This window comes from Uncinocarpus reesii, genomic scaffold, assembly GCF_000003515.1.
Source record: "Uncinocarpus reesii 1704 scaffold_3 genomic scaffold, whole genome shotgun sequence".
In the NCBI taxonomy this organism is placed as follows: domain Eukaryota; kingdom Fungi; phylum Ascomycota; class Eurotiomycetes; order Onygenales; family Onygenaceae; genus Uncinocarpus; species Uncinocarpus reesii.
The window spans coordinates 2027599-2045035 of record NW_003052498.1 but is presented as its reverse complement, the minus strand read 5'-3'; the positions used below and the strand labels follow the sequence as shown (position 1 = coordinate 2045035).

Sequence of the window (17437 nt, the reverse complement as noted above, 5' to 3'; positions counted from 1 at the left end):
GATCTTTCAGCACAATGGCTTGTATCACTCTGGTGATATGGTTTTGCAGGGAGTCAAATATACACTGAGGTCCGATATCTTATACGAACCTCAAGAGCCGGGCGACGACTACGACGACTTTTGAGTGTTTGGCATAGTTAACTTGTTGAATGGGATCCATACTGGGGAACCAATATTTGCAGCGACGGTTTCACAATGGTTTTCTAATCTTTTTATACTTCAGCTGTGGGAATGGGAATATATTTATATAGCCTTGTCAAGTACACGCTCACGGGTCGGCGTAATGCCGACTTTCAAGTTTCCGGGAGCATGTTTATCTTATGAGATATCCAGTCACCAGTGATAGAACGTTCTTGGAAATAGTTGGCAGTTCATCTCAAGAAAATGCTATTTTAACTGCTTTTCTGGTACATACAGATTATCATGAAACTGACTTTTGTAAATTCGAGCACGCGAGTCCCTGTTGAATCGCAGACAGGGTGCTGTTACTCGGCTTTCTTAACATGCGTGACCGGAGCTTCGTACGTTTTCTTTCCATGGATCATATACTGAACAATCGCAAAGATAATAACCACGCCGCAAATCAGAATCGACCAATTCATCGACGCAGGAGTGACATTGTATTTGTTCGGGAAAAACGTGAAGACGATTGCGAAACACATGTAGAAGAAGGCGAAGACATTGATCGGCATGCCGAACTTTCCGAGGCTGAATCGGCCGCGTGGAAGGGGTTCGGACTGCAGGCGACGAGCAATGAAGCTTCCAACGCAAATGATATAAGATAGGTAGAGGGATCCGACTGTCAGAGACGCCACGGCGTTGAACGCCTCCGTTGAACCGATATTGATCAAAGATAGGAGGAGGGTGACCACAGTCGTGAATACTACAGCATTGACGGGAATTTTGGATTTTGGATTCATGTTGGCGAACCATCTGGAAAACGGAAGCGCGTTGTCGCGCGCAAAGGCAAAAGTCTGCCGTGAGCACGTTGCCAAAATACTGATGGCGCTGCAGACTTCCAGAATTAGGATGAGTGAAGCCAGACCGATAGCGCCGCCGGCGGATCCAAGTGCATTCTGGTATGCGGAAATAAAAGCGAATCCACTCGGTGCATTAAGAACAGTCTGGATATCACCCATCGTAAAAAGATACGTAATTAGAATGAGAAAACCTAGAGTGCCATTAATAATAGCGGTTGCAACCATGCACCAAGGCACAATTCGCGAAGCGTCCTGGATCTCCTCAGCTACAGAAAAATTAGTTTCACTACCCAGAGAAATCACAGGTCCGCTTGAAAAAGCCTTACCAATATGCGTCGCACCATCGGGCCCTATTCACGAATTAAAGATCAGACAAGGCCGTTGTAACTGAAGTAATAGGATGCAACTTACCCAGGAATGAGAAAATTGGAGTTATCTGTCCAACTAAAACGGCCAGGCCAAGATTAGGCCATTCGGCAGCGTTGGTGAATTCAGTGAAAACGGTTGCTGCATCGGCCTTTTCACCCATTACCCATAGAGGAATCATCGTGGCGAAGAAACCAAAAACATGGACTATCAGAATCAAACCCTCCAAGCTGGGTAACTGGCCCGCTGCATAGGTGTTGATAAAAGTGGAAAGTAATGCAATTGCGAAGGTGAGAAGAGTGCCATGCCATCTTTCAGGAGTATAGGACTCCGAATTCGCAGCAATAAACCCTTGAATCAGAGTGCCGCAGAGAAAAGTAATACTAGCAAATGCTGCTTGCCAGCCTAGGACGGATAGCCAACCTATTCGACTGGTCAATTATCCAGAGCTGCCACGTAAAATGACACAGTGAAGGGTGACGTACCAGTAATGTAGCTCAAGAACTTCTGAAATCTGGGACTCGCATACTCGCTTACCCAGTGGTATTGACCGCCAGAGGTGGGTGACCTGGTCCGTGGTCAGAGCTTTCAGATCCTAAAAAGCATTCAAGCGACAAAACCAACAGTGACGCGATTTCAGCCATCGAAATGACCGATGAGAAAAATCCGACGAACGTCCCAATGTATATATACACCATAGCCCCCCGACCGCCGTTGACTAGGCCTAGATTTGATGTGCTGTGTTCGAGCCATTAGCGTTCCGGACAGCCTTATAGCAGACGATTGATTCCCACAGTAGAATAGACTCCCATGTCGCCATTAAGGTGCAAGTAAACCCAAGAGTGGACATGAATCGAAAGTTTCGCTAGAGCCAGATCTTAGCCATCTACTCCATAATCGCATTGACACTTGGATACTTACTTTGAATTGCTGGGGCTTTCCCATCCGTGCCATATCATCTTGATCATGATGAGTGGCATCGTCTGCCGTGCTTAAGCTCACAAGCACGTTTGAGCTTTTGGAGGCACCTCCTCGCTCGACAATGGATCCTTTATCCATTGTTTCCTGCAAATATTGGTTATCGTTTGCGGGAAATGGGGTTTGATTGCGTAGAAATGCAGAATCTCGTATCGAGGTCAAGTTGATTGCGCGAGTCGCCTGCCAAGAGCCTTCTAGCGAAGGGAACAATAATGCGCTCGCTCCCACGCCCCGGGAATATCAGGGGAAAGAAAGGAAACCGGCGAATAGAGAAAGACCGGAGGAGCTTGCGCAGTTGTCGATATCGGAGACTTGGAGCTTTGGATGACGAATCCGGTGAAGGAGCGGATACTGGCGAGACAGAACAGAACGATGAGTCTCGAGATTCACGAGACCCAGGAGTAAAGCTAACGCGCTGCAGGGCCAACGACTCCGAGCCTCTAACTATTGGGCTTGTTGGAAAGATGCGGGCTCGTTGGCGTTTAGCGAAATGGCATGTTGAACTTGAACCGGCGGATGAGACTGAAATGCCGCTCAGCTGCCTGCCCAGAAGATGGCGTTACCACTATCAAAGTATCCACTAGTTAATTAACCGCGACGGCAAACGAAAAGGCTGTCCGTTCGAAGTTTCGGTTGTTATTGGCCGAATGAAGCTGATGCGAGGAATGAAAATGAAACCTTCATCAAGCCCACCCTGGGTATTTCACACAGGGATGGTCCAGCACGTCAATGGCTCGGCCCAGCAAGGGTTGGGGAAAGCCTGGACGGAGTCATGAAAGGCGAGGTTCTGACGGTTTAGGCAGTGGTTGAGAGGTTGCGTTGATCTTAACCCTTTTTCTCTGTATCAGCCACGAGGGAGCAAGTTAACTAATGCGCGGTCGGTTTGGTTCAAAAGAAGGGGGTTCGAAAGAAAGTCGAGATGCAACCAGCTAACTAGTTAACTAGTTAGTCCTTGTACCCGAGTGGCCACGACGCTTTCTCCGGGATGCCGGTTGAGTTCACCAGCGCTTTCAGCGCCGAAAACCGATCTTCTCGAACAATGAGATGGACCCTCACTAGTTAGCGTTGAAATTAACTCGAGGAGACGGGAGAAGCGGCCCCAGATTGACGTGAAGTTTCATTTTGATGAGTTATCCCCAGAGACGTCCGACAGTAGACAAGGGACGCACATCCACGGTCCAGACACAGTGCCCAGAGAAACCTACATAGCATGTTGCTTAAAAATCCGGTTTTTGGGATTGTGTTTTTGTCTGGTGGCACAAGTTACATAGTTACAACGGCTTCTGTCGTTGCCCCAAGTCGACCACTGATCGTTGGAATAGAAGTCTGGCAAGTCCACCTCAAGATGCCTCAATCCAACAGCACTTGGAAGAAATCAGGACTCATCTGATCACCGCGCCATTGTCTCGGGCCCGTCTTGATCAACCTGTTAATCTCATTCATGGTCCTGGGGGGCGAAGGGCAAGGCTAAGAAGGTATCCAGGGAATGACTGCGTCCACCCACAACCACTGAGCCGATTGACCATTTTTCAGACTAACAATTCATCCTCCGCTAGTGCTTCTGTCAATATGTAGTTTGAAAGAGTTGCCAGGGGTTGAAGGAGAATATTCTGCCTCAAAGGGTGTGGACATGACCAGATGCCTGGGACACATTGGTTTTGCTGGTGATGTATGAGAAGCATATGATCCTGCTGAGGAGAATTGATGCCGGTCAAACAGGTATCAACAATCTTGTTAGTTACCGCTCTTGAAAACTGACATCAAGAACCTCAATCGGCTCTATCCCTTCTCAAAGCCTTTCCAGCACTGCACATGTGAGCATTACTCGTTTTTCATTGTTCAAGCCCTCTAACTTCTCAGGACTAGGTGATTGGTCTGCGATACTGTTGAGATATTTGGCAGGCTGCAAGAGGACTATCCTTTTATATATATAGCTTGTCCAGCAGACCCGCGGGAACACGACCGAGAAGGCGGAGGTCGCTTCGATTGAGTAATTATTATCGACAAGTCGTCCCGGCTCTAATCCTTTCGAACCTTGTCGGTGGAGTGATCCAATAGAACTCTCACCATGATGGCAAAGGTGCACGCTTGGTTTTGGGCAGGCATCCCCCTGCTTGAAGCCAGTCGATTCGTAGCGAGTGCACTCCAGGCTTTCAATCAAGGCTAAAATTGGATGCCATGCTCGCTTGGCAAACCCTGCACAAGAATCAGCTTGAAATAATGGCGCATTAACAACCAGGAAGAAACCGAGACGAAACCGGGCGTGCGTGCTCTGGTTTGATGACTGTGTAGCCCGATGCTTAGCTAAGCCGACTAGCGAAACGCGCTAGCAATGCCAAGACCGTATAACCTTTGCGCCAAGTGCGGAGTGCGCCGCGCTATTCCCGATCGGGGTGGCCTCGTGGCGGATCCCGGCGATGTGCCAATCAGCAGTGCCGACTGGGTGGAGCAGCCGCCCGGCTCACCATCACGATTCACCAGCGACCGCTCGCAGTTAGCCGGTCATCTTAGCTCAAACCTTTTGCGCTCTTTCACCTTTGCATTCTCGGAAGACCAATGCTGGCGTAAAATTTTGTTTATCATGATTTCCGAGATGTTGAACATGGCAAGACTTGTCGCTGAGGAGGGCAAGCAATTGACACCGTTCGCACCTCTGCTTTCCTGACGGCTTTGAATAGGTGGTGATGGAAACGATCTTATGTGATTTCAAGCCCCTCTAGTTGATTATACCCCCAGTCTTTCGAAAGCGTTCATCTTCCACTTCTGCCAGCCTGGTTGGTCCATGCCCATGGCTGGCGGACCATATCACATCAGCGATGACGAGCATGGCCCATATGTTGTTATTTTTGCTGCCATTCTGATGACATATATGATTCTGTGCTATTTGATGAGACTGCTCCTTCGCTTCACCATCAATGGGCCACTGGGACTAGATGACTGGACCGTTACTGCTGGATCGGTAAATCACCACCCTTTTTCTGATCCCCATCTCAACCTCATCTTCCCCGCCTGGCCTTTTTGGCTCAAAAGAGCCGCCAGTGTGTCAACGCGCTAATTCAAGTCGCTCCATGCGCGTTGCTTTATTAGGTGGTTGCCATAGTTCAAACCGCGCTGAAAATATCGGAAGCGAAACATGGTCTGGGAAAGAGAACCGATGCTGTGAGCTTGGAAAACAGAGACATCGTAGGAAAGGTGGGACATGCGTGGAGCCCAATGAGTCGCGAAGATCTAACCTGTCGGTAGCTGGCCCTTGCCGGAGATATACTGTATATCATTGGCATGACTCTGTCCCGAGCCGCATCCTTTCTACTAGTTGTACGGCTTACCCGGCATACAAAGCACAGTCGCATTGCGTATACTGGAGTAATCATAACGGGAGTGCTTGGTTTCGTATCGATTTTCATTCTTAGCCTGCGATGCAGATTCCAGCCGTGGAGAATCGTTCCGAAATGTGCTGAAACGGTGCGGACAACATAACTTCGGCGGCTAGGCTCTTTCGTGAACTAACTGTCATTAGGTCGTTCGTTGGTACATTGTCGAAGGCCTAGGAATCTTTGTGGAACTCATTGCCGCGTGGCTTCCCGTATATCTCGTTTGGAATCTCAGAATGAGATTGAAATCGAAATTTGTCGTTCTTCTCGCGTTTTCATTTCGTTTACCGTGAGTAACACCGATGCCATTGTTTTTGCCCGGGCTAATTTGAAATCAGGGTGTTTGTCATCGCTGCTTTCAGAATATATTTCCTCCACCAAGAGTTCATCCACAACGACCCTCTGTTCTATGGGGCGAGTTCATCGGTCTGCTTGGAAGCCGCGCTGCATTTCGGATTGATGGCCGCAACAATCCCTTGTATGAAGCCGTTTATCAAAGCATTCAACACAGGCTGGTTGCTTGCACTGGACACCTCAACTCCGAGCGAGGGGTATGCGCTTTCAAATATGCACCGCACAGCATATTCTGCTAATGCAGAAACCCAGTTCAGCAGCAAAAGCAGTATTTTTCAAGCTAGCCGGCAGGGACACGTACTGCACCAGGAGCCAGGGACCCCGTCCTCCGCCGGTTCGGATAAGATGATTATTCGCCGGACAACTGCGTGGAACGTATCCTATATAAATGACGAATTGCCATGATACCAAAATCGGTGAACGGAGTTGGGGTTTTGTTCCTGCGGTGTTTGCTGTTTTCGCTTGAGTGCCTTTAGAACGCCGGGGAGTTTGCTTTGACATCGGGCTGGGCGACAAGTTGAGCTCGAGCTCAATGTTCTGCTTCGCTTATTGTTCCGGTTGGCTGGTTGTCTTACTCATTTTTCAGGGAAAAAAGTAATGCCCTCCTAGTTTCTCTGCGCGCATTTTGGGCATGGTCACGCATTTTCCCTTCATATTTCGTTGAGTTGTCTTTTGTTTAGTGAGCCTTGAATTCAAATAAATAGCGAGGTTAGTTAACGACTGGACATCCCTGGTAATGAATATCGACGATATAGTGGTTTTGGAAGTCTGCGTTCCAAGCAACGCCATAATAGTTCCTTGCCAGGCTGAGGACATTTTGCTAAATGTCATTTCATAAGGAGGACATAGCTGTATATCGACTGAATGCAAGCTCTGGTGACTATCGCGTCAGTCCAGCCATTCCATGAGCTGTCGTTGAAGTTGATCTCAATTCTCGATTTGGAAGTCGGGACGACCTCGGTCACTAGCTAGTTTTCACGTGACCCGTTTCGAGATCGGAAGAAAAGCTTCACACGACGAGCTCCGATCTTCGCGAAACAAATGATTCCTGGCCTTCTCTCACGTCGAAATAGCTCTCAATGTCACGGACACTCTATTGCCTACAGCGTCCGGCTGTTGCTCCGATAATACCCAAGCCAACGGCTCCCAGAACAGCGTCCATCTTCTTCCGCAGATCCCGACTTTATCAGACTAGTTGCTCTCAGTCGTACCATTCCGGTCGCCGATACCCTCTTTCGTCCCGCACATGCCCTCAAAAATTACAAAAAACACCCGGTTTCTCGCTGAGCCCTCGGTCCTACCATTCTGAATTCCACCCTGACCCGCCCGCGGATAGCTACACGCCGGAACAGTCAGCCATTCTTTCAGCGGCCCTCACGTATATACCGGAGCATGGATTCTCGACTAAGTCCGTTGTGCTTGGGGCTCGGGAAGCAGGATACCTGGACGTTTCCTTGCAGCTTTTTCCGCGTGGGGGTGAACTGGAATTGGTGATATTCTGGCTGGCAAGCCGACGAGGGCTGCTAAAGCAACTGGTCGAAAGCGGCGAAGTATTCGCAGACAAAGGTGGCCCTGGGTTGTCCGCTTCACGTTCAGATGTAGACCAGAGAGTGAAAGCCCTGATAATAGAAAGATTGAAGATGAATCAGGGGATAATACAACATTGGCAGGATGTGAGCATGACTGAACTCTGCTTTTTGAAACATGACTTCTCAAAGCTTGGATACTCATTATTTATACTTCTAGGCTTTGGCAATCATGTCTCTCCCATCACACATCTCACCGTCGCTTTATGAGCTTTACAAGTTGTCCTCCGAAATCCTATACCTTGCCAACGACCGTTCTATCGATGCATCATGGTATACTAGACGGTTGTCCGTCGCTGCTGTCTATGCCAGCGCGGAGGTCAACATGACAGAAGACAAATCGCCCGGTTTTATCTCCACAATCGAATTTGTAGAGCGTAGGATACATGATGCAAACCTCGTTACTGATACAGTGGGCGACGTGAAACAGTATCTGGGATACATTGCTGGCAGTGTCGTGGCTGCAGGAAGAAGCTGGGGAATGAAGGTATAACCGGAGAAATTTCAAAAAGGTGAGGAGGTACAAAGGTTTGTGCCTGTACTTCACCTCTGTATTTATATTGTGTAGCTTAAGAACCTAGGGCCTTCCTACTTCCAATGGCAATCAACTCGAAGGTTAACCTGCTCTCGAAACCCCTTTAGACCCCCCAGGGATTAGAAACCCGTTTGACTAAAGGGCGAAAAACAAAGGGCCGTCGTTCGATCATCGTATTCAAATACGTAATGATGGATGTCGGCCTATATTCGCGAAATAGCAAAGCGAAGCATTTGGAAGATATTCTGTGCTGCGGATTTGACCAAAATACTGCGCGCTCTCTATGTTGGAAAGGAAGTTGTGGCCGTGTTCAGCCCCTGGTTAATCCTATTCCCCGTTGATATTTGGCTGCGTACTCTGCATCTCGGTTCGGTTTCGAAGTAGCCAGGCCACAGGGCTCTGGGGTAACTAGAGGCTCGCATTTTCCCAGGTATTTTGATGCTATGCATTCGCGTATCTCATCCAATCTGGCTCTAGAAACTCACCAGCACTGTGGGTGAAAGAGGAACGGTTCTCTGGAATATCTACAAATGGCAACGTTTCAAGTTACCTGGCTAATACCTTCGTCTTTGTTCAGTCCGATGCCTCTATATTATATTTGTCTAGGGTTCAACTGACCGTACTACTCCAACACAGCGGCGAGTGGAGTGGACGAGATGCCTTCTCCCAACTACTGGATACCGCGACCTTGGACGAACTGATTTCAACGCATATTAGCAATGAGCTGCGAGTGGTCGTCACACGGGGACGTGACGACCATCTAGCGGACCGCAACACAACCCGTGCGTCCGGTGTTGTTAGTGCAACAGAAATATAATCCTGGTAACGTTGACAGTCTTAGAATGCTCTTGCATTCGGTCTGCATGTTGGGTATTGGAACTGACGCGTTCTATCTCCTAGGATAGGATTCTTTGCCCCGGGGGGCTATCCATCGCGCATTTCCCATAGCTTCTATGTTAACATGCTACCTTTTTGGTGGTCGCCAAATCACACACCTACAGAGCAGCTTTGGAATGTTGGGGCAATGTCGACTTCTAAAATATCCTTGCTCCTTTGTACGCCGAGGGTTCCTCCAATGGGCTCTGATACCGGACACTCTGACAGCTACCACATGCCCGGTTCTTTATATCTGAGCACAATACCTATAATGGCTCAAGCGTTCGTGCCAGACTCGCGCTTGCGCTCTTAATTCTTTTGGCGGGGACCAGTGCCGCTTATGTTTCCATATTCCGTACGACAAAGTACGATTCCACCCCACCAAGCTGCAAGTTGGTCGCTTGGTTGAGTTTCATTACAGAGATATATGGATATACATTGGTCTCCTATTTGCCAAATAATTGTGCCGAAGGCCGCATGATGCGGATAGCGGTTCACCATGTCTTCAACTGGAATTATCGTATCTTGCTCAGAACCAACGTTATTGGACTGAGTATAGTATCTTCGGCCTCTTCAGGGACAGATATCTGTTATCGCAACGCAATACCTCCATATTGCGGATGCCTTTCCGAATCTCATTTCAGGAGATATTCTCAAGTTTCACAGTTTCTGTGCATCCTTTTTAGGAGACCATATTGTGTTCTTCCATTCACAGGAAGTATTGGGAAGTCATCACTACCAATATGTAACTGTTCCTTTAGTGTCAACAGACAGTTAAGATGGATAACACAACTGCTTATAGTGGGAGATCTCATCATGGAGCACTATAAATGCTGCCTCAATCGCCTCATCCTGGTGCCCCATTCTCTCCCTGTCATGATCAACAACTCTGGCGAGCTGAAGGTAGGTTACTTTCTTCCTGTTCACATGGGTTTGATGCATAGAGCTTTGCTCACATGCTCATTGCTATGCTTGTTAGCTTTCTGTCAAGGAGAGGCTGTACCCAGAGAACTAAATGCCCATTTCCAATTACATGAGATGAGCATGGCTAACCGAGTCTCAATGTTCGTAGACATAACCTCTCGAACTTGTGTCCTTATACCAGGTTCAACTATGGCGAAGTTCGTGGCGTTTCTCGCCCTTTCTGCGTTTCTTTTCGGCACTGCGCTCTCAGAACATGGTAAGACGTGGATACCATTTTTAGAGGTCTCTAGAGGCTGACATTTAAAGAAAAAGAGCCAACATTTACTATTCTTCCTTTCCCTCCTATTAGCAAGACTGTGTCTCAGTCGACCACGCATCCAGCCCCTCGCGGAAACAAGTTTCCTGACCCAGGGCTCCCTGACGCTGGGACAGCTACCCATGGCTTAGAGACTGTTCAAGAACGGTCTACGGCGGCATTCTTTACGGGCGTGGGTATCTGTTATTCTCCATTTACCGCAGATCGGAAATGCAAGTCACAGCAAGCTATTAACTCAGACGTTGCTCGACTCCGGAAATACTCGACGATCCGCCTATATGGCGTCGAGTGTAATCAGGTTTCAATGGTCATGGCGGCTTCTAAGCAATACGGTATAAAAATCTTCGCCGGCATCTTTAGCCTGCAGCGCCTTGATACGGAGTTACAAACCCTAATCCGCGCCGCCAAAGGTTCCTGGTCAAGCATCGCGGCTGTGAGCATTGGAAACGAATTGGTCAACAAACGCGCCAACTCACCAGGCCAAGTTGTCAATGCCATCAATAAAGCGCGTGGCATTCTTCGAGCAGCAGGCTACCACGGACCGGTGGTAACCGTGGACACTTCCAACACACTGATCAAGCACCCTCAACTGTGTCGTGCGTCAGACTTTTGTGGTGCAAATGCGCATGCCTTTTACTCTAGCAAAACCAGAGCCCACGAGGCCGGTGCTTTTGCGCTCAAGCAAGCCGCGCTGGTTTCTTCCACTGCAGGTGGTAAGACCACCATCATCACCGAATCTGGATGGCCGTCTGCTGGTGGGACCAATGGTGTGGCAGTGCCGTCGGACCAGAACCAGGCGATCGCGGTAAAGAGCCTCAGGGATGGTTTTAAAGGCAAGAATGGACAGTTGTTTCTTTTCTCTGCATTCAATGATAAATGGAAGGATGACTTCCAGGGTTCTTTTGGAACGGAGAAGTATTGGGGCATCGAAGACTAAAGTCAAGTGAGGTTGACTGAATGATGAGGTTTATCAAAGGGGAGATGCGAGGCTGACTTGACTTTTTGTGCCTTATCACATTGACGAGAGTGAAATATTGAAAAGAGGGGAACAAGGGGGAGGACAATCCTTTACCATCTAGCTCAGCTTGTTCACTTGCGGAATTACAATACTGGTCATTTCAGACCAACTCTAGATTTAACCACTAGGAACTGGGATAGATGGCTGGATATTTCAACGTAAAAACCATGTGGCCACATATGAGAGACATTTCTATATTTGAATAGAATTCTTTCATTCATTCTTTCCAATATACATGGATAGCCTACCCTCATGCTCTCCCCTTCTATACGGAAACCTTTTTCTCTATATCGGCGATGCTACCTATGCTGGGAAGGTCCCCCGATCCGGACTGATTAGAGAGAGAAGATTCACGCGAGAAGCTCCCGGGTGTCACAGTATCATTTTCAACACTTTGCGGTGTTCCGCATCTACTCTTCTTCTCCGCAGCCGAGTGAGCATGTAAATGGGCGCGCCAACGACGAGTTTTGGGCGGTTCAGGTTTCTGCGGATGACTCTGGCAACTGGATTTGCTGGAGAGCTGTGCTTTAGGGTGAGAATGGTGATGCTGATGGTTAGGAGGGGTAGGAGGTAATGGCGAATGGGGATGCATGTCACCCAGGATCGAGGGAGGAGGAACAGAATGAGAGGACCGACGCGGTGGAGGTACGGCTGGTGGATGGAGAGAGGAAGGATGGGCACGAGGCTTAGGTACTGATATCGCGGAATCGGTATCGGGTGTTGTGCCTCCCGGCGACGGAGATTGTGCATCGATGCTCGTTACATGGCAAGTTGGCGGCTCGGATTCAAGGCGGATGATCGATGGTTTTGAACGAAGTTGATTTGGTCCAGAAGGTGATTCTTTGTAGTCTTGCTCTTCCCGTCTGCGTCCTCGCCAACCCCTTGCCTTTGGTGGCTCCGGCTTTTGTTTAAGCAATCCATGGCCACCATGGCTTCTCCGTGGCATCATGACTCCTGGCTTTTCCCTCTGCGTGGCCATATCTGCCATGCTTATAGACGAAGAGCGCGATGGCTCTAGATTTGTTCCTGCAAATTCGACTCGCGTTTGATCGAGAAGCGATAGAGATTCTGAGGAGGTGCGTTTGAGCAGATTAGTCGTGAGAGATGATCTTACTGACGATGGGTTATCGTCAGCCTTCGCCTTAGCTTCCCCGTCGGGTTGAGCCTCCTGGGCCCCAGCGTAAGTATCGATTGATGGCGACTTCGTTGGCGACCCTCCATCCGGCTCAATTAGCCAATCGACCTGCGCGCACCGCAGAACCAATCTCTTGGTCGTTTCGTCGACTTCGTCAAAATGAAGGATCTTTTCATATTCATCTTCGTAACCAGCAATCCGATCCCTAATGAGGATTGCAAACAGTTTCCGTAGTTCGTCGCGCTTATAATGAGGTGGGTTTTTCAGCTGCGTATGAGACAATAATGGGTGAAGAACGCGAAGGTACGTATGACGAAGGGCCGAGGCTTCTTCTGGGAGGTCTAAGAGATTACGGATCAATATATCGACGAGAACTCGGAGATCATTAGTATAAAAATATTCATAGGTAGGAGGCGTGGTAAAGAGGAGATATAGAAGCTTGAGTGTGAGAAGTTGAAGTGAAGTTTCGTCTGATGTCCAGTTAGTAACCAAAAAAGCTGACCACCTAGGGAACGATTTGAAAACATACTCTCGCGATTCAGTAGGAGAATTATATTTTCGCCAAACGTTTTGTAGACGCTCCCATACATCGATAGGATCTTGATAACTTTGTTGGTTGGCGGAGTTACGGACGGCTGCTCTGTCGTAGGGTCGTGAGCAGAAACCATGAACTGCTCGTTGAGTACCAGCTGGCAAACTGATGTTAGCATCGGTATCGACCCGTTGACTTAGGTCTTCTCACCAGGACCCTGATCACCGGGTAATGATATGGGTCATCCACATCATTAGAAACCTCCTCAATAATGCCAAACAAGAACTTCACAAAGTCATCGTCGACGAGGACTGCATTCCAGTAGGTTAAAGTCCTATTCGCACAAAGCAGGAGAATCATCGTGGTTAATATGCCCAGAGACTTACTCAGATCTTCAATACTTATCTTTTGAATTCTCGACATCTCATAAAATAAGTCCATCAACGATCGATGAAGGCCAGCTCCATCTCCACCAGCGCCATTTCGCGGACATTGTATAAGCTCGAGTAGCCGCGCGAACGCGCTCTCGCCATTCATCATTTCAAACGTAATCTCATCTCGGCGGCCATCGACGAGGAGGAGGGACACGATGACAAGGAGGACACCGGGGTCGTCTTCCTGCGTATGACGTGAGAACGACTTTCGCACCCAATTCCATAAGGGTACCAGGAAACCCATACCTGGAGTAAACTGTGTATTATTTGCCGTCGTATATAGTCTGCATTCTCAGCAAATAGTTCTGAGCCGAGCAAGCGCTCAGAGCAGCGGGAGAGATATTGGTCGAGGCGGAGGAAATCCTCTATTCGAATTGGCCCGGATCAGTACTTGCGCGAAAAGAGCGAAACCCCAAGGAGGGCCTCCATACCAGTGTACCTCGTCGTTAACTCCAGATATGCCCGGAGGACGTTATCGATCGCCGCATGGGAATCGCACGGGTTGTGAAGAACGCGGTCCAATTCTGTCCCAACAACGAGAAGTCCGATTAGCTGCATTTCGACCACGGATGCAATCTGCAAACGCATGAAAGAACCAAACTGGCGGGCGCGCAATTCGAAGACAAGAAAGCTATTCGGCAACAGAGCGAGTCGACTTACCGTCCCAGAATTGATGCTCATTTTCCAGACTGAGAGAAACTTCAAGGTCCATTCCTAAACTCATGCATTGCTGGTGACTCTTCTGTTGGCCCCTCCAGCCGTCGAAAGTAATGTAGTTATCTGTCTGTTGTTTGATCTGTAGCTGTACCTGTGAAGAACAAAGCGGATTGCCAGGGTTGGAGTGGGCAAGCGGCGGCCGTGAAATACAAAGTCAAAGCCACGGACTGTTCAAGCGCTAACATCCCTACCAACTGATGTCACAATGAGGAGAGACGGGGTGCTCAGGCATTATTGACGTCTTCGAAGACCCGTACGACGCATATATTCAATCTCATTCCCATGGGTTTACGGTATATGCCTAATCCGTTCCAAACTATACAACACAAATAGCCCTTAACCAATGCCCACCAGAGACTCTCAGACGCGGGCAACAACACAGCCAGAAAGCTAGAAACTGCTAATAGATCCTGCGGCACACCTGGGTATCAACTAAGCCTGCTGTCAAATCCCACTACGATGCCTAATGGAAAACTGTCTCGCCAAGAAGAACGGCATCTAATATATACATCTGCCGCGGTGATAATAATGTTCAAGAGGGTTTATAGTTCAACGGGAGCTTGAAAGGATGCGCCTCAGTGTTGCTATAGAGGCTGTTAGTCCACACCGACCTCTTCGAGGGGAAAATGGAGGCGAGTCGACTTACAAAACATATTCATCCAAGCTGATTTCTTCAGGATCACTGAAAAGGAGGTAAAAGTACTTTAGCGTTTCCCCAAGCCAGAAAGATTCCATTTCATTCAGAGGCATTGGCACGTCACTCATAACGTCCTTGATCGCGGAACTACCGAGCTCGGTCCTCGTGGCCAGCTCGACCGCCTGGAACATAGCCCAACCTTTTTCTCTCCATGACTCATCGCCTGTGGTTCGGTACATGTAGAATACTGACTCAATAGCTTCTGGTCGGAGAATATATTTGCGCGACATGATATCGGTCATTCCAAACGGAATACGTTCCTCTTTGAGCCGCTGTTCCGCATATTCCTTGTGCGGAGAAAAAGTGGGCTTGGGTCCGAGGAAATCGGGGAATGGATTGTCCATGCCGTCGATGCGTGAAGGGTCATCTGGCATGGCGTTGTGCCGTTTGGTAAGTATAATCGGCCCAGTGGCTATTGGGAGTTCCGCAGTTGCTTCGGCTACGGGTGCCATCCTTTCCTTGTCTTTCGCTGCCTTTTCGGCCTTTTCCAGTTCAGCCTTTTGTTCAAGCCATGTCTGCACTCGGAGCTTTCTTTCTTCTTCATAAGGGTCGAGCTTGTCATAGTATCGCGTCACATTCCACTCGCAGTGTGCAGGATCATCGCAGGGGAGAACCTCAAAGCTTTCGGGCATAACACCCGTCTTGGTGGCATTGTATGCCCAGACACACCCTTCAGTCAATTTTGCGGCCAAATCCATATCGCCGTCAATCCCGAAGAGCTTTGCACCGAGTGCGAACATTCCGCCAGCAAAACACCCAAGGTGGTGACCTTCATATTCGTAACTCAAGTCTGATTTCTTTTCTGGCGGCCCACTTGAAGTGATTCCGGCATGGAACAAGACGTCACGGTTATCCGGTAACATTGGCCTGAAAAGCATATAATTCCTGACGGTGTCCATTGCCATTTTATACATGTTGCGATACTGGTCACTGAGGCCGCCAATGAGGAGATGCATTTTCGGCAGGTATTCGTACGTTGAATCTGCTAGCGCACCCAGCGTATATCTATCCACTCGCGAGAATGGCGGTGATCTGAGCCCTTGCTCTGCACAGTCAGTTGCATCTAGGCCACGTGGATCGACGTTTTGGGCAGGCTTCGGCTGTGAGTCGTAAACCGCCGGTTGCGTATCCTGCACAGCCTTGGGAGCCGCCTCTTGCCGTTTGTAGATGGCTTTTGGGGGTACGTTGGGCTTGGGTATTACTGGAGGCATTTTCACCGAACCGTCTGACTCTTCAATTCCACTTGCGGGTGTGACAGCTTTCTGGCACCCAGACACATCAATATGCGAGGGCCATAAGCCCGGAAGTGTAGTATTAGGCTGAAATTTCTCAAGTTCATTCGTGATCCTAGCAATGGCATCGTAATACTTATTTTCCCCGGTCAACTGCGCAAGTCTGGTGAATTCCATGGATAGAGAGCCAAGTTCAGCGAGAACAACTCGGGTACTTCCCCGATGGGGCTGTGACGCATATGTCCTGCAAACTGTTAAGTATGTAAGAAGCTCATTTAGAATAGCAGGTTGGCACTTACGGTGCCCACATATAATAGGTAAGCGGCATTCGATTTGGCGTGTCAAATGCACCTATCAGGATTTCTGCGAGCTCAGTTGCCTTGTCGACCAAAGTTGGAAACCTCCCTTCGGAGATATCGTACGCCCCAAGCAGGCCTCCCAGATAACGGATAACAGTTTCGAACAACGGAATATCTTTCCGGTGGCTAGTTTTGAAGTCAATTCGCTCGACGGCCTTCACCGCTTCCGCAAATTCCTTTCGCATGTCCATGATCCAGAGAGTATCCAGCCCATCAACCAGCGTGGCCCCCCATCCCATGAAGGGGTCCCGAGCACCACCGTAGACGGGTTTCAGTTCATCCCGGCCCCAGGCATGTGCCTTGTATCCGTTCCAGGAGCGTTTAAACGACGCTTTGATCAATGCCAGCCTCTTCGCACGAATCGTCCGAGTACTTGGCGACTCCGAAGGAAATTTAAACTGAATTTGGGGGATGTTCTTTGGTTTCCCCTTTGGGAGTTTGATAACACTCGAAGTGGGCACGGGGAAATGCTCGCGTTGCTTCTGCCACCGCACGCTGCTGCGATCCAATCCGGGCACCTCCAACCGCCCTTGTCCACCAGGTCCAAATTCGATATCGGTCCCAGGTAGAGGTGCCACCACAGCAGGGGTCGTCGGAGCCGGCGATTTCGCAGGAGGTATGGCTGGCGGCTTCGCTGCTGCCTTCTCACTGGAAGCTGTCGGAGTAGATTTAGCCTTGACTGGCGATGTCGGCTGGCGTTGAGCCGTCGCCTTGCGATCGGGCGGCTGCGGCGGAGGTGCTGCTGGAGGTGCAGGTGCCTTTTGTTCCGCTGTCGGGTGGTAATTTTGGTTCGGAGGCCGCCATTCTCGGATTCCAGTAAACCGGATGAAAGCAATGATGCTGACAACGGCAAACACCAGGAATACACGGTATCTGCGGAGACGGGGCATCTTTGGCAGACGAGCCGACCCAGTCAAGGGTAAACAGTCTCAAACAGATAGGTAGTGAGCAGCAGGAGGTACTGCGTCAATTCGGACCATTGCGCAGCACAGTACGGAGTAGGATTCGTGACAATGGCAAGTTCCTC

At 49.2% G+C, this 17437-nt stretch overlaps 6 protein-coding genes across 6 annotated transcripts in view; 3 read left to right on the top strand and 3 right to left on the bottom strand.

The window, feature by feature from the left end:
- Positions 1-124, top strand: part of UREG_05473 (uncharacterized protein) — a gene marked incomplete at both ends in the record, with an annotated part of 990 nt that extends 866 nt beyond the window's left edge. Inside the window, one exon of the mRNA XM_002584738.1 lies at positions 96-124. Within this exon, the coding sequence (XP_002584784.1) occupies positions 96-124 (29 nt within the window). The remainder of the gene's footprint in view (positions 1-95) is intronic.
- A 361-nt stretch (positions 125-485) lies between these two features.
- On the bottom strand, positions 486-2314 carry UREG_05472 (uncharacterized protein; the record flags this gene model as incomplete). Its single annotated transcript, XM_002584737.1, has 5 exons — positions 486-1246; positions 1392-1769; positions 1832-1914; positions 2040-2084; positions 2268-2314. The coding sequence occupies 5 exons, from the start codon at positions 2312-2314 to the stop codon at positions 486-488; spliced, it is 1314 nt and encodes a 437-aa protein (XP_002584783.1).
- Positions 2315-4656: 2342 nt separating this feature from the next.
- On the top strand, positions 4657-8293 carry UREG_05471 (uncharacterized protein; the record flags this gene model as incomplete). The annotated part of the gene is made up of 8 exons (XM_002584736.1): positions 4657-4967; positions 5061-5283; positions 5412-5516; positions 5842-5984; positions 6034-6424; positions 7156-7722; positions 7796-8122; positions 8204-8293. The coding sequence occupies 8 exons, from the start codon at positions 4657-4659 to the stop codon at positions 8291-8293; spliced, it is 2157 nt and encodes a 718-aa protein (XP_002584782.1).
- A 1866-nt stretch (positions 8294-10159) lies between these two features.
- On the top strand, positions 10160-11223 carry UREG_05470 (uncharacterized protein; the record flags this gene model as incomplete). Its single annotated transcript, XM_002584735.1, has 2 exons — positions 10160-10226; positions 10277-11223. The coding sequence occupies 2 exons, from the start codon at positions 10160-10162 to the stop codon at positions 11221-11223; spliced, it is 1014 nt and encodes a 337-aa protein (XP_002584781.1).
- Positions 11224-12395: 1172 nt separating this feature from the next.
- On the bottom strand, positions 12396-13649 carry UREG_05469 (uncharacterized protein; the record flags this gene model as incomplete). The annotated part of the gene is made up of 4 exons (XM_002584734.1): positions 12396-12417; positions 12558-12909; positions 12969-13128; positions 13182-13649. 4 exons carry the CDS (start codon positions 13647-13649, stop codon positions 12396-12398), a joined length of 1002 nt encoding a protein of 333 aa, XP_002584780.1.
- A 1005-nt stretch (positions 13650-14654) lies between these two features.
- On the bottom strand, positions 14655-17300 carry UREG_05468 (uncharacterized protein; the record flags this gene model as incomplete). Its single annotated transcript, XM_002584733.1, has 3 exons — positions 14655-14706; positions 14769-16295; positions 16351-17300. 3 exons carry the CDS (start codon positions 17298-17300, stop codon positions 14655-14657), a joined length of 2529 nt encoding a protein of 842 aa, XP_002584779.1.
- Positions 17301-17437: the final 137 nt, after the last annotated feature.